The sequence below is a fragment of the Chiloscyllium plagiosum genome, chromosome 1, assembly GCF_004010195.1.
Source record: "Chiloscyllium plagiosum isolate BGI_BamShark_2017 chromosome 1, ASM401019v2, whole genome shotgun sequence".
NCBI classification, from domain to species: Eukaryota; Metazoa; Chordata; class Chondrichthyes; order Orectolobiformes; family Hemiscylliidae; genus Chiloscyllium; species Chiloscyllium plagiosum.
Window position 1 is genome coordinate 67,621,625 of NC_057710.1, and position 16,828 is coordinate 67,638,452.

General features: G+C 42.5%; 1 protein-coding gene across 2 annotated transcripts in view; it reads right to left on the reverse strand.

Annotated features, from left to right (window-relative positions):
• LOC122549133 (ADP-ribosylation factor-like protein 15) overlaps positions 1-16,828 on the reverse strand; it is a 249,336-nt gene that overhangs the window by 175,540 nt on the left and 56,968 nt on the right. For both annotated transcript variants that reach the window (XM_043688467.1, XM_043688457.1), the window contains exons 2-3: positions 12,740-12,884; positions 1,121-1,180 (exon numbers count right to left, since the gene is read on the reverse strand). In XM_043688467.1, coding sequence (XP_043544402.1) covers positions 1,121-1,180; positions 12,740-12,884 — 205 coding nt within the window. The remainder of the gene's footprint in view (positions 1-1,120; positions 1,181-12,739; positions 12,885-16,828) is intronic.

Genomic DNA, 16,828 nt, shown 5'->3' on the forward strand with positions numbered 1-16,828 from the left:
TGCAAACATCTGCCCCCAATCAGCTTTCCAAGTTCTTGACTAATACCGTCAAAGTTGGCCTTTCTCCAATTTAGAACTTCAACTTTTACATCTGGTCTATCCTTTTCCATCATGATTTTAAAACAAATAGAATTATGGTCGCTGGCCCCAAAATGCTCCCCCACGGACACCTCAGTCACCTGCCCTGCCTTATTTCCCAAGAGTACATCAAGTTTTGCACCTTCTCTAGTTGGTAAATCCACATAATGAATCAGAAAATTGTCTTGTACACACTTAAGAAATTCCTCTCCATCTAAACGTTTAACACAATGGGAGTCCCAGTTGATGTTTGGAAAGTTAAAATCCCCTACCATAATTACCCTATTATTCTTACAGATAGCTGAGATCTCCTTACAAGTTTGTTTCTCAATTTCCCTCTGACTATTAGGGGGTCTATAATACAATCCCAATAAGGTGATCATCCCTTTCTTATTTCTCAGTTCAACCCAAATAACTTCCCAGGAATATCCTCCCTCAGCACAGCTGTAGTGCTATCCCTTATCAAAAATGCCACTCCCCCTCCTCTCTTGCCTCCCTTTCTATCCTTCCCGTAGCATTTGTATTCTGGAACATCAAGCTGCCAGCCCTGAGCCATGTTTCTGTAATTGCTTTGATATCCCAGTCCCATGTTCCTAACCATGCCCTGAGTTCATCTGCCTTCCCCGTTAGGCCCCTTGCACTAAAATAAATGCAGTTTAATTTAATTTATCCCTGCTTGCCCTGACAGTTTGACTCATCTGTTCTCAACTGTACCAGTTTCAGATTGATCTCTTTCCTCACTATCTCCCTGGGTCCCACCCCCCAGCTTACTAGTTTAAATCCTCCCGAGCAGTTCGAGCAAATCTATTCCCTTTTTAATACTCAGCACCCTAACAAAGTTACTTGTCACCACATAATTATTACTATTATTTGTTATCAGCCCTCTACAGTTTCTCCCAAACTGAAAATATAAATTTATCATTCCCTTTGCATGATCAAGACAGTGCAAATCCCTCCACTAGAATGTTTTTGTACAAAAGCACAAAACTAACCATTTAGATTTTCAGTAATTCAAAATATACTTTGCTTAAACTACACATACCTCCAAGTTCTTTCACATTGAGGATAGCATTCTGGAATGGAACAGCTTTAATGCTAAAACCTGAAGAGAACAGAAAGAAATAATGAGCCTTAAAACAGGGAAAAGGCATAGATGACAAAATGTGAAATTCATTTCGAAGATGAGAAAAATATTTTTGCCAAATTTTGTTTTAATGAATAAAGGAATTTACTGTTCAGGAAAGGAATATTTTGAATTTTTAACACCAACTTCAGCAGCATGTTAATTTTAACCTCAAAGTCAGGAACGGCAATGCCAATCTAAATTTTAGTTGCTCAACACAAAAAAATGTTGCGGTGAATGTTGTTGTCAATTAGTTATACATCGAAGGAATTCTGCAAAATGACTTAAACCTTCCAGCAGCATTTCCAATGAAGTGTATCACTGAAGTGTATCACTGAAGTGGAAGACTAGGTCAGGATTCAAAGTGACAGCTTGCAAGCTGTGATTGACAATGATCCAATTGGGCATAGGCAGCATGGATATGCAAATGGGAAATCTTATTTGCTGAATTTGAATTTTTCTGAAGATGTTACTAACAAATTTGTTCAAAGAGAACCTATGGAATTTAATACTTGGATTTTCAGAAGGCTTTTGATAAAAGCTCTCACAGGAGACTGAATAGAAAGGCTGGAGCAAAACTATAGGAGGAAATGTGTTAGCATGGATTAAGAATTAGCTAACACTCAGAAAATGTAAAGTAGGAATAAGACCAGAAGAGACAGAAGTTGATGTAGGCAATTCAGCGCGAGTGTGCTCCACCATTCAGTGAGATCGTGGGTGATCTCATAACCCTCAACTCTACTTTCATACCTTTTCCCCTTTATCGTTCATTCCTTAATTGATTAAAACATTTCTCAGCCTTGAATATACTGAATGACCCAGCTCAAAATCAATAATTCTCACATTGGCAGGCTATGACTAATGAAGGATTGGTATGTGGGGGCTTTCAATATCTATCAATAATTTAGATGCAATGACTGAATTTAATATTTTGAGATTCAAATTTGCAGATGATAGAAAGCTAAGTGGAAATATGTTTTGTGAGGAAATTGTAAAGTGGCTTCAGAAAGATTTGGACAAGCTGAGTGAATATGCAAGAACACAGCAAATGGAATATAATATGTAAAAATGTGAAGTTATCCTCTTTGATCGGAGAAATGAATGAGGTGACTAGATGAACATTTGGTGTATGAAGTCCACGCTAACCCGGCGAAGAGTATCCCATCCAGATCCATCCCTTACAACATCCCTGTAATCCTGCATTTCCCATGGTTAAATCGTCGTAGCCTGCATATCCCTGGACACCATAGACAATTTCCCATCCACCTAACCTGCACATCTTTGGACTGTGGAAAGATGCCAGAGCACCCACAGACACTGGGAGAACGTGCAAACTCCATACAAACATTCGCCCAGGGACGAAATCAAACTCGGGTCCCTGGCACTGTGAAGCAACAGTACTAACCAGTGAGCCACCATGTTAGCCTTCATTGCAAGAAAATGTGTGTACAGGACGAGTGAAGTCTTGCTTCAACTGAAAAGAACCTTCGTTGGTCTACACCTGGAGTACTGTGGGCAGTTTCAATCTCTTTTTTGCAGGAAAGATATGATTGACAGATAGTGTAATAAAGGTCCATCAGACTTGTTCCCCGGATGGTGGACTGTCCTTTGAAAAGAAATTGGGCAAACTGGGCTTATGACAGGTGATCATATTGAAACCTACGAAATATTGAAAAGGATAGATAGGGTAGATTTGGGTAAGGGATTTCCACTGGCTAGTGATTCTAAAACCAGGGAGCACACTTAAAAATAAAGGAAATGCCATTTACATCAGAGAGGAGGAGAAATTTTACTCAGAGGGCTTTTTCGATTCGATTCCCTACAGTGTGGAAACAGGCCCTTCGGCCCAACTAGTCCACACCGACTCTCCGAAGAGTAACCCACCCAGACCCATTTCCCTCTGACCAATGCACCTAACACTATGAGCAATTTAGCATGGTCAATTCACCTAGCCTGCACATCTTTGGACTGTGGGAGGAAACTGGAGTACCCGGAGGAAACCCACGCAGACACAGGGAGAATGTGCAAACTCCACACAGTTATCGTCAGAGGGTGTAATCGAACCTGGGACCCTGGTGCTGTGAGGCAGCAGTGCTAACCAGTGAACCACTGTTGTCCCACTGTGAACCTTTAGAATTTTCTACCACAAGGGCTGAGGAATCTCTGTCTTTCAGTGAATTTAAAGAAGAGATTTACAGATTTCTCATTACTGTGATGGACAGGGTTAAGGTGCTGGGTAAGTAAAAGATTTTGAAGTGGTTGATCAGCCATGATTGTACTCCTTTGTTCCATCGCCAATTTGGACTTAACATCCAAGGCCTCCTTCTGAATTTTTCATAGTCAATCTATCTGTTCTCAGACAGAGTAAAATGCTTGATATTGTATGGATACTAGTTATAACAACTATGTCCAGCTTAACACTTACGAACATTATGAATTCCGAGTAGAAGTTGGTCATTCAGTCCTGAGAGCTTGCCTGCCATTCAATAAGATCGTGGTTGATCTGGCTGCAGCCTCAATTTTTTTCAAAATTCCCTCATGTGATGTGAATATCATTGGCTGGTTAGCATTTATTACCTGTCCCGATTGGCCTTGAAAAAGTGGTAGTGAGCTGTCTTCTTGAATTGCTGCAGTCCATGTGCTGTAGGTAGACCCACATTGACCTTAGCGAGAGAATTTCAGGATTTTGATCGAGTGGCAATGAGGGATTGGCAGCATATTCCCAAGTAAGGATCAGGAGCGATTCGGAGGAGAACTTGCAGGTGGTGGTGTTCTCAAGTATCTGTTGCCTTTGCCCTTCTCGATATAAGTTGTTGTGGGTATAGAAAGTGCTGTCTAAGGATTTTTGGTGAATTTCTGTAGTACAACTTGTAGATAATAAACTGAGTGTTGGTAGTGGAGGGAGTGGATGTGGTGTTTTGTTTTGCATGATATCAAGCTTCTTGAGTGTTGTTGGAGATGCACCCATCCAGGCAAGTGAGATGTGCTTATAGATGATGGGGAGGCTTTGGGTAGCCAGGAAGGGCGTTATTTGCTCTAGTATTCCTAGCCCCTGACCTGCTCTTAGCCATTGTATTTGTATGGCGAGTCCAGTTGAGTTTCTGGTCAATAGTAAACTCTAGTATGTTGATAGTGGGGGATTCAGTGATGGTAACGGCATTGAATGTCAAGGGTGATGGTTATATTGTCTCTTATTGGAGATGGTCATTGCCTGGCATTTGAGAGGCATGAATGTTATTTGCGATTTATCAGCCCAAGCATTGATAATATCCAGATCTTGTTGCGTTTGACATGCATTGCTTCAGTATTTGAGGAATCACAAATGGTGAACACTGTGCAATCATTGGCAGCCATGCCACTCTGACCTTATCCATAGAATCCCTACAGTGTGGAAACAGGCCCTTCGGCCCAACAGGTCCAGACCAACCCTCTGAAGAGTAACTTGCCCAGACCTATTCTCCTACCCTATATTTACCCCTCACTAATGCACCAAACCTAGCCATCCCTGAACACTATGGGCAATTTAGTCTGACCAATTCACCTAACCTGCACATCTTTGGATTGTGGGAGGGTACCGGAGCACCCAGAGGAAACTCACGCAGACATGGAGAGAATGTGCAAACTCTACACAGACAGTCGCCCAAGGTTAGAGTCGAACCTGGTTCCCTGACACTGTAAGGCAGCAATGCTAACCACTGAGCCACCGTGTCACTTATGATCATCAAGGGCAAGTCATTGATGAAGCAGCTGAAAATGGTCGAGCTTAGGACACCACCCTGAGCAATTCCTGCAGAAATGTCCTGGAGTGGAGATGACTGATTTCTAATAACCACAACCATCTTCCGTTGTGCCAAATATAACTTCATCCAGTGGAAAATTTGCCCCCAATATCCACTGATTCCAGTTTTGCTAGGGCTCCTTGATCAAAAGTGGCCTTGATGTTAAGGGTTGTCACTTTTGCCTCATGTCTATAACTCAACGCCTTTTGTCCAAATTTATGCATGCCAAGCCATGAGGTTGCAAATTATTTTCGAAAATGATTCTGCTGCTGTCAATGGCCCACAGGGCCTCATCCTCAGTCTTCAGTTGCTTGATCTGTTTGAAGCCTGTCCTTTTTAGCACAGTGTTAGCACCAAGACAACAACGGAGACATTCTCAATGTGAAGGTGAAACCTCATCTCCACAAAAATGGAGATCTTACTGATAGTATCATGAACTGATGCATCTGTAACAAGGGTTAATAAGGATAAGGTCAAGAATGTATTTGCCTCTTGTTGTTTCCCTCACTACCTGCTGCAGATCCAGTCTAGCAGCTATGTCTTTTCGGACCCAACCAGCTTGATCAGTAATGTTGCTGCTGAGTCACTCTTGGTGATAGAAAATCCTCCAGATTCTGCACCCTTACTGCCCTCAGTGCTTCCTCTAAGTGTTGATCAACATGGAGGAAGTACAGATTCATCCATCGAGGGAGGATGGTACATGGTAACAAGCAGAAGGTTTCCTCGCTCTTGTTTAATCTTAAGCCGTGAGACTGCATGGGTTCCGGAGTCAAAGTCGAGGACTCCCAGGGAAGACCCGCCTGAATGTGCCATAACTTCTGCTATTCTGTCCTGCCCTGACAGTAAATATCCAAGGATGGTGATAGTGGTGATTGAGATGCTATCTGTAACATATGACTCCGTGAATATGTCCATGTCAGGCAGTTGCTTTTCTAGTCTGAGACAGCTCTCCCAGTTTTGGCAGGAGCCCCCAGACTAACTTGGAAGAGTCAACAGGGATGTTTTCGCCATAGTCATGTCTAGTGTCAAGGTTGATGGTTTCATTTCTTAATTGAGGCTTCATAGCAATTGATACAACTGAGTGGTTACCAAGTCACTGAGGGCAATCGAAAGTCAATCACATTGCTATGGGTCTGGAGCCAAATGTAGGCCAGACCAACTAAGGATGGCAAATTTCCTTATGTGACTGACATTAGTGAGTTATACGACAGTAGGATGTCAGAGCATAATGAGGACATTCAGCCCATTGTGTCCCTTCTGCCAGCTTTGACAAAGGGTCAGTTAGACTCGAAACATCAGCTCTTTTCTCTCCTTACAGATGCTGCCAGACTTGCTGAGATTTTCCAGCATTTTCTCTTTTTTGGTGTCCCTTCTGCCATTTGATCATAGTTGATGTTTCTCAACCCCATTCTCCTGCCTTTTCCCTATAACACTGGATTACCTTACTAATCAAGAGCCCTTCTATTTCTGTCTTAAACACATGAAATGACTCAGCCTCCACAGCCTTCAGTGGCAACGAGTTACATGATTAGCAATCCTCTAGCTGAAGAAATGTTTTCTCATCTGAGTTCTAAAGGGCTGTCCCTTCATCTGAGGCTGTGTCCTCGTATCCTAGTCTCTCTGACTAGTTGAATCATCTTCTCCACATCTAACCTATTCAGGCTTCTCAGTATTCTGTAAGTTTCAATGAGATCCCTGCCTTATCCTTCTAAATTCCATCGAATAAAGATCCAGAGCCTCAACCACTCCTTATATGACAAGCCCTTCATTCCAGAATCATTATTGTAAAGCTCCTCTAAACCCTCCTCAATGCCAGCACATTCTTCCTTAGATACATGGTCTGAGCAGAACCTTATACAGCCTGAGCAGTACCTCTCTGCTCTTATACTCTAGCCCACTTGAAATAAATGCTATCACCTTCGTTCCTTCGTTCAGACCATTAACTGCAAATACTTGTGGTCCCAACACAGATGCCTGCAGAACTTCATTAATCTCCGACTGCCATCCTGAAAAAGACTGCTTTATCACCATTGCCTTCTGCCAGTCAGTGAATCCTCCATCCATGCCCAAACCTTGCCCCTAACACTATAGGCTCTTGTCTTATTCTGCAGCCTCTAATGTGGCAACTTAGTAAAGGTACTTTGGAAATCTGAATAAATTACGTCCACTGGCTCTCCTTTGTTTACGTCATTCAATACCTCTCAGAATCATAGAAACCACACAATGCAAAAAGAGGCTATTCAATCCTTCAAATCTACACCAATTCTCTAAAGAGTGTCCCATCCAGACACAGCCCATCCCCAAAGAATTCTAACAAATTTGTCAGGCATGACCTCCCCTTGATGAAGCTGCACTGACTCAGTCTCATTTTGCCACGTACTTCTAAGTACTTTGCAACTTCAACAATCCCAGCCTTAACAATGGACTCTAAAATGTTATCAATGACTGAAGGCACGCTAAGCAGCCTATAGTATTCTTCTTCTCTCCCTTCTTAAACAGGGATGTGCCAGTTCTCTGGCACATTCAATGATCCAGTGATTCCTGAAAGATCACCACCAACATCTCTGCAATCTCCTCAGCTATCTCCTTCAGTTTACTCACTTTTAGATCTTTCAGCTTCCCCAGCACCTTCTCCTTAGTGATGGCCACTGCACTCACATCTGCCCCTGACTCTCGAAGTTGTGGAACGATGCTGGTGTCTTCTACTGTGAAAATGGATGCAAAGTACCTATTCAGTTTCTCCACCATTTCTTTGTTCCCAATTACTTTTCATTATTTATATAGATGACTTGGAATGTGAGTATAGGAGCTTGGGTTAATAAGTTTGCAGATTACACCAAAATAGGTGGTTAGTGGACAGTGAAGGAGGTTAATCTCAGAGTACAAAGTACACAGTACCTTGATCAGATGGGCCGAGGAGTGGAAGATGAGGTTAACTTAGATATATGTGAGGTGGCCCTGGGGAATGTTGCTGAACAAAGACCTAGGGGTTTAGATGCATACTTCCTTGAAGGTGGAGTCACAGACAAGGTGGTGAAGCTGGCATTTGGCACACTTGCCTTCATTGGTCAGTACACTGATTATAGGAGTTGGGAGGTCATGTTACAGGACATTGGTTTTTGAATGCAGCATACAATTCTGGTTGCCCTTACATAGGAAGGATGTTGTTAAAATTGAGAGGGTGAGCAGAAAAAATTTACAAGGTTGCAGGCGGTGGAGGGTTTGAATTGTAGAGAGTGGCTGGGGTTTTTTTCCTTAAGCGTCTTAGACTTTGAAGTGATCTTATAGAGGTTTATAAAATCATGAGGGGTATGGATACGATGAATAGCTAAGGTCTTTTTCTTAGGGTAGGCGAGTCTGAAATTATACAGCATAGGTTTAAGGTGAGAGGGGAAACCTTTGTAAAGGACCTGATGGATACCTTTCTCATGCAGAAGGTGGTGCATGCATGAATGAGCTGTCAGAGGAAGTGGTGAAGGTGGGTACAATGATAACACTTAAAAGGGATATGAACAGGAAGGGTTCAGTTGGATATGGGCCAAATGTTGGCAAATGGGACAAGTTCAGATTGGGATGTCTGGTTGGTGCAGATGTCTTAGACCAAACAGTGTGTTTCAGTGCTGTACGATTTTATGACTCTATTGTTACTTCTCCAGCCTTATTTTCCAGCATTCCAATGTCCATTCTTGCCTCGCTCTTACCTTTTAGATAGCTAAAAAAAACTTGCAATCTTCTTTCATATAACAAGTTAGCTTACACAGTACAACAAGAGTGGCTTGGCAGGAGTACTACACATTGAGCTGGTAGGGTCTAAAAGGACTGGGACTGCAGCAGGTGGCGAGGGAACCAACAAGAGGGAAAAACAAACTTGATCTCATCCTTACCAATCTGCTAGCTGCAGAGACATCTGTCCATGACAGTATCAGTAAGAGTGATCCACCACACAGTCCTTGTGGAGCACAAGTACCACCATCACATTGAGAATGATGTCCATCATGTTGTGTGGCACTATCAACGTGCTAAATAGGACAGACTTCGATCAGATCTAGCAACTCAAGACTGGGCATTCATGAGCCACTGTGGGCCATCAACAGTAACAGAATTGTACTCCAGCACAATCTGTAACCTCAGGGCCCAGCATATCCCCCCACTCAACCATTATCATCAAACCAGGGGATCAACCCTGGTTCAATGGAGGTTCAATGAGAGTGCAGGAGGGCATGCCAGGAGCAGCACCAGGCATACCTGAAGATGAGAAATCAACCCAGTGAAGCCAATAAACAGGACTACATGCATGCCAAACAGCAGAATGGCAAATGATAGACAGAGCTAAGCAATCTCACAATCAATGGATCAGATCTAAGCTCTGCAGTCCTGTCACATCCAGTCATGAATGATGGTGGACAATTAAATAACTCACTGGAGGCGGTGGCTCCACAAATACGCCCTCCTCAATGATGGAAGAGCCCAGCATATCAACAACTTTTGCAGTAATCTTCATCCAGAAGTGTCGAGCGGATGGTCCATCTTGGCTTATTCCAGTGGTCACCAGCATTAGCGTTACCAGTCTTCAGCCAATTCGATTCACTCCACGTGATATCAAGAAATGGTTGGAGACATTGGATACTGCAAAGTCTATGGGACCTGACAACATTCCAGCAATAGAACTGAAGACTTATGCTCCAAACTTGTCACTCCCTTCGCCAAGTTGTTCCAGTAGTTACAATTGTACCTACCAGACAATACGGAAAATTGCCCAAGTATTTCCTGTACATAAAAAAGGAGGACAAATCCAACCCTGATAATTACCACCCCATCGGTTGTCACTCAATCATCAGTAAAGTGATGGAAGGTGTCATCAACAGTTCTATCAAGCAGCACTTGCTCAGCAACAACCCAATCAGTGATGCCCAGTTTGGGTTCCAGCAGGGTCACTCAGCTAGTGACCATTACAGCCTTGGTGCAAACATGGGCAAAAGAGATGAATGTCAGAGGTGAAGTGAGAGTGACAGCCCTTGACATCAAGGCTGCATTTGATAGAGTGTAGTATCAAGGAGCCCTAGCAAAACTGGAATCAATGGGTATCAGGGGTAAACTCTCCAGTGGCTGGCGTCATACCTGACACAAAGGACCATGGTCGTGATTGGTGGAGGTCAGTCATTTCAGCTCCAGGACATGTCTGCAGGAGTTCCTCAGCCCAATCATCTTCAGCTGCTTCATCAATGCCTTTCCCTCCATCGTAAGGTCTGAAGTGGGAATGTTCACTGATGGTTGCAACGTTCTGCATTATTCGTGACTCCTCAGATACTGACATAGTTTATGTTCAAATGCTACAAGTTCTGGACAATATCCTGGCTTGGGCTGACACGAATGCCAGGCTATAACCAACGCCAACAAGAGACAATCAAACCACAGCCCCATGGCATTCAATCACTATTACTTCACTACCAGTATTCTGGGGGTTGACATTGGTAACCCATCAACACAACCTGAGGACTCATGATGCTGGCGACAGAGAACTTTGTCTATTCCCTTGACTATGCTATCCCTGATTCCAACTACATTTCTCTTTTCTCTCCCCTCTTGATTGGATCTCTACAAGAGATCCTCTCTATATGGAAGTAATGGCTCACCCACTGAAGATGCTGCCTGGTGAATACATATATTTCAGCTTTAGTTCCATTCAGCTTGTATTACCCAATAAACAGTGGGATACATGGCGGCATTTATCATATGTTATTAGCTCCACTGAAGGTGACAGAGCTGAGTTAACATAGTTTCAGGACATTTGCCCTGGAAGATGGTCAAATGACAAAATTGAAAAATACGCCCACTACCAAAAACACATTATTGGTTAACAGTTGGGAATGTAACACGTGGAACAAGAAAGGGTAAAGCTAATCCAAGCAGGAAAATCCTGCAATTTCTGCTTTGAGACAAATGCCACAGCTATATACAACCTACAATACACTTTTTGAAGTGTGGTTACTGCTACATTGTTGGCCAAGACTGGCAAATAAGCCATCAAGCTCAAAGGTCCACAGACAGTTCACATGTGTGAGAGTCAACTCTATGGAGATCTAAATAATATTTTTTTTAAGAAAGAATTTGTTCATTAATGTGGACATCTCTGGCCTGGCCAGCATTTGCTGCCCATGTCCATTATATATGATATCAGTAAAGGGGGAGTTCCAGGATTTAGTAGAAGGAACGGCAATATGGTTCCAATTTAGGATGATGCATGGTTTGGAAAGGAATCTGTTGAGGGAGCCTTCGTGAATTTCTACAGTGCATTTTATAGTTAGGTACACACTGAGTGCTACTCCCCATCAGTGAAGGCAATGAATATTGAAGGTGCCCTGAAACATTAACTCAGTTTCTTTCAGTTACTATCAGACCTACATTCAGAGATCTACAACACAAAAAAAGGCTCTATCGTGCCCATTCTGGTCTAAAACAGCCACTTCACCATTCTAATAGCATTTTCCAGCACTTGGTTCATTGTCTTATATGCCTTGGCAGCACAAGTGCACATCTAAATACTTCTTAAATATTCTGACGGCTTTTGCTTCTAACAGCTGTACAGGCAGTGAGATTCCCACCACCCTCTGGATTGAAAAAAAATTTTCGTCATCCCCACTAGAATCTTCTGCCTTTCCCTTAAATTATTCCCCTGGTCATGCATTGATCCCTCTGAAGGGAAATATTTCTTCCAGTCTACCCTATGGCCCTCAATTTTATACATCCCAATCATGACCCCTCCTATCTTCTCTGCTCCAAAATAAACAATATCAGTCGATCCAACCTCTCTTCATACCAAAAACCTTTCAGCCCAGGGAACATATTCTGCACATTCGCCAGTGCAATCACTTCCCTCCTGTAATGTGGATTCCAGAACAGCATGTAATACTCTAGCTGTGGTCTAACCAATTATACAGTTCCAGCATAACATCCCTGGTCTTAAATTCTACACCTCAGCTAATAAAGAGAAGAACCCAATGTACGTTCTTAACCACTTTATCCAACTGTCCTGAAATTACGGGACTGGTGTACATGCACACCAAGACCTCTCTAGTCCTCGGTGTTTCCAACACTCTGACTGTTCATCATGTATTCTCTTGCATGCTTGTCCTGCCCAAGTGCATCACCTCACATTTATCCAGATTAAATTCCCTTTGCCACTGATCAGCTCATCTGCTAATTAATTCTAGTATTTTCAGCGTTTCAAAGTCACAGTTTTATGAATCTAGTCTAATTTCACGAAATACATCTGCGGATCTTTACATTTAGAACACCTCTCTGATGTAGAGTTATTATTTTAATAATGTTAATATTAACTAAATGATCCCATGTTAAAAGGGGAACTGGAATAAAAAGACCAAGGGCCTAATTCACCAATCTTTGACCGTAGCACAGCAAAAGGCATCGAAGGGCAACCTGTACTCTACAAATGAGTTTACACTGAATTATTATGGTAAAGGGAAGAGTCCAAGCTAAAATACTAAAGAGGGGAAACAAAACAGGATAATCAGCAGATAAAAATAAAAGTTAAGAATAGAGTGTCACACCTTTGAAGGAATATAGGATTCAAGAGTCTCAAAGTCAGTGCAAATACATCTTAAATAGCAGATTTAGATTATTACCACCAACATTTACAAAAGGTTGTGCTACCTAAAAATACCTCACTTTGACTTTGCAACAGAGGTCAATTTACATGATAGCATTTCACACAGCTACTGCAATTCTGCTTAAATGTTACCTGTCGTGGGTATGATGTTGTCTGTACTCTCACTGCAGAGTTGTGTAAGCAAGCTTGACTTGCCAGATCCTGTAAGGCCTACACAAACAACATCGTATTCAGTTCGTGGTGATGGTGGTCCTTTGCAGCAGAATGCTCGGAAACACTAATGGAAAAGATAAACATTGTTAATCTTTGTTGATTTGGACATCTGGATTGTGACAAGAAAGCTACATTTACTCTAGCTAAGTTTTTTATTAATCTATTTTCCTAATCAACCTGTCCAGAAATGTTGTTACACACCTCTGACGCAGGTGAAACGTAGAGTACCGGCACCCACATTTATGTTGTAAACTGCTTTACGTAAAGTAGTTAAACTGTAATTCCTGATGAAGGGCTTTTGCCCGAAACGTTGATTTCGAAGCTCCTTGGATGCTGCCTGAACTGCTGTGCTCTTCCAGCACCACTAATCCATAAACTGTAATTATATCCATCTACTGGTAACAAGCATTGGAGCACATCAGTTTTCTATCTCGGAACTGTTGAGCCGATAGGAAAACTCCAGTGCTTCAACTCTACTCCTCTGCTTTCCAAATTCCACTAAATCAGATCAGCACAATCAGATGACTCCCCAAAGATCAGGTGTGTACAACATTTAGAAACACATTACTCGGTCTACCTTTAAATCAATGCTCCAACATTGGCGCTACTTGGACAGAGTGCCATTAGCTTGGTCAAAGAGTAGGTTTTAGAGAGCATCATAAAGGAGAGAGCAAAGTAATGAGCAGAGAACTTTATGGAGCAAATTTCAGAGCAAAACATCTAGTCAGCTGAATGCATCGTTGCCCATTGGAACAAAAACCTAGCGACACACAAGATGTACCAACTCAAGGAGCACAGAGATTGGAGGTTTATAGAGCTAGATAAAATGATAGAGATAGGAAGGGGCAAGGCCTTGAAGGTTTGAAAACAAGTGAAGGGAAAATAAACAGGGAGAGGAAAAGCTTTTTCGGGAGATTCTCTGGCTGCAATTGAACAGATAAGAATAGAATCAAGTGAATTTATTACCATTCTTCTGGTTAACTAAGGAGAAACATCAAGGATGATGGTATTGTGAAAGGCGGCAGACAGGTTGTAAAGAACAAGGAGAGATTGACAATGAGGTGGAGGTCAGTGAGGAAGGACATATTTTCTAACTTTGCAAGAGCAGTTTCAGTGTTGTGGCAAGAACAGAAACAGGATTTGAAGAGGTGACAATAAATTGTTGTTTCAAACTACTCAAGATACATGGTCTACCAAAATTAGGATTCAGTTGCACTGCTGCAGACACCCCTTCTAGGTAATAGTTGCAGCAAGAGGGGTATAATATGCTAACATGTAATCTCAATTATTTTAAATATCCATGTTTCACTCAAATCACTTGTGCGTAGATGGCGTTACTACATATTTGGATCTGCAAGCTTGTTCTGTCCAACAGGCTCTTTGCACCCAACACCAGAAAAATAAAATCACCTGGTCATCAGAATTCAAAATACATGGGTGCAGTGCATAAATTCACTTTTGTAATCTCAAACAGTCCCTGAAAACTCAATGCTGGGGACAAAATTGAGGTGTACAAGATAATGAGAGGCATAGAGTTGATAGCCAGAGACTTTTTCCCAGGGGAGAAATTGTTAACACAAGGGGTCATAGTTTTAAGCTATTTGGCAGAAAGTATAGAGGGGATGTCAGAGGCGGGTTCTTTACGCAGAGAGTCGAGAGAGTATGCGTTGCCAGCAGCAGTTGTGGAAGCGAGGTCATTGGGGATATTTAAGAGACTGCTGGACATACATATGGTCACAGAAATTTGAGGGTTCATACATTAGGTTTACCTTACATGAGGATCAATGTTCGGCACAACATTGTGGGCTGAAGGGCCTGTTCTGTGCTGTACTGTTCTATGTTCTAAAATAATCCATATAAGTCACAGCTGTATACTTTGCTTGATGAGAGGAGAAGACATAATAAGAGCTTTTCCTCCAGATTCTCCCTCTTCCTTGTTGTAGCTCCAACTGCATTAACCACAGGTCTCCACCATCCAGCCGTTTTTATCTCACTCATGTTTCGGGTGTCATGATCTGTCTGTTAACAGACAGCCACTCTAGGTTATGGTGAATTCTTCAACAGTGAGGAATAGTGCAACAGTCATGATCCTATTGAAAGGCGGAGCAGGCTTGAGGGGCTGAATGGTGCAGTCCTGTTCCTATCTCTTGGCCTGGCCTCAGTGCACACAGCATAATGACACTGCTACATTGCTGGGTGGCTGATGGGTTTGATCAATAAAAAACTGAAGTATACAGAAATAACCAAAGGCACTAGATACTCCAAAGAGTATGGGCCCTAATAACTTTCTGGCAAGAGTACTGAAGATGTGTGCTTCAGAACCTGCTGCTCACCTGATCAAGATGTTCCAGAACAACTACAACACTGACAGCTACCCGGCAAAGTGGAAAAAGGAAAATTTGTTTACAGGTACATCCTGTACACAAAAAGCAGGGCAAATCCAATCAAACCAATCCAATTACTATCCCACCAATTTACACTGAATTGTCAATAAAGTGATACAAGGGATCATCACCAGCCCAACCATCTTCAGCTGCTTCAATGTCCTTCACTCCATCATAAGGTCAGAAGTGTGGATGTTTGCTTTGATTCCACAATGTTCAGCAGCATTCATGACACCTCAGATACTGAAGCAGTCCATGTTCAAATCCAACAAGATCTGGACTATATCCAGGCCTGAGATGACAAATGGTAAGTAACATTCATGCCACACAAATGCCAGGCTGTGACCATCATTAACAAGAGACAATCTAACCATTTCCCATTGACATTCAATGGTGTTACCATCACAAACTCCTACTGTCAACATTCTGGGGTTATCACTGACCAGAAACCCAACTGTACTCGCCATACGTTAAAAACAGTGGCTACAAGAGCAGGTCAGAGGCTAGGAATACTACAACAAGTAACTCACCTCCTGACTCCCCAAAGCCTGTCCACCTATTCTCCAAGGCACAAGTCAGAAGTGTAATGGAATATTCCCCACTTGCCTAGATGAGTGCAGCTCCACAACACTAAAGAAGCTTGACACTGTCCAGGACAAAGTAGCCTGCTTGATTGGCACTACCTACACAAGCATTCCACTCTCTCAACTCCGAATGCTCAGTTTCAACAAGATGGGCTGCAGAAATTCACCAAAAGTCTTCAGACAGCAAATTCCAAATTCACGATCAATTCCATCTAGAAGGACAATGGCAGCAGATACATGGGAACACCACCACCTGCAAGATCCACCCCCTCCCCACCAAGCCACTCACCACCCTAACTTGTAAACATATCATCGTTCATTCACTGTCGGTGGGTCAACATCCTGGAATTCTCTCCCCAATGGTATTGTGGGTCAATCCACAGCAAAGGGATGCAGGAGTTCAAGAAGGCAGCTCACTACCAAAGAGCAACTAGGGTTGGGCGATAAATGCTGGCTAGCCAATGATGCCCACGTACCACAAATGAATAAATTTTAAGTAGTGCTAACAAGTAGCACTTGCTTAGCAATAACTAGCTTGCTGATGTCTATTTTAGGTTCCAGAAGGGCCATTCCTTTATCTCATTATGGGCTTGGTTCAAATGTGGACAAAAAGCAGAATTCCAGAAGGGATGAGAGTTACGTCGAGACAGCATTTGACAAGAGTAGCAAGGAGCACGAGCAAAACTGGGGTCAATGGAAAACTTTCCATTAGTGGGTGTCATACCGAAAGCGAAAGAAGTTGTTGCGATTCTTGGAGGTCAGTCATTTCAGTTGTAGGGCATACCTGCAGGAGGTACACATGGTAAACAGTCTAATCAACCTTTTCAGATACCTGTATATTATTACACATCTCTGGAACAGGTGAAACTTGAAGTCAGGCCTTGGCCAATTACACAAATTAAATATTGTCTGGACCAACCCTCTAGACTCAGATGCGCTCATCGGTCGAGTGAGTGAGTGAGTGAAGTGTGAGTGAGTGAGTGAAGTGTGAGTGAGTGAGTGAAGTGTGAGTGAGTGAATGAAGTGAGTGAGTGAGTGAA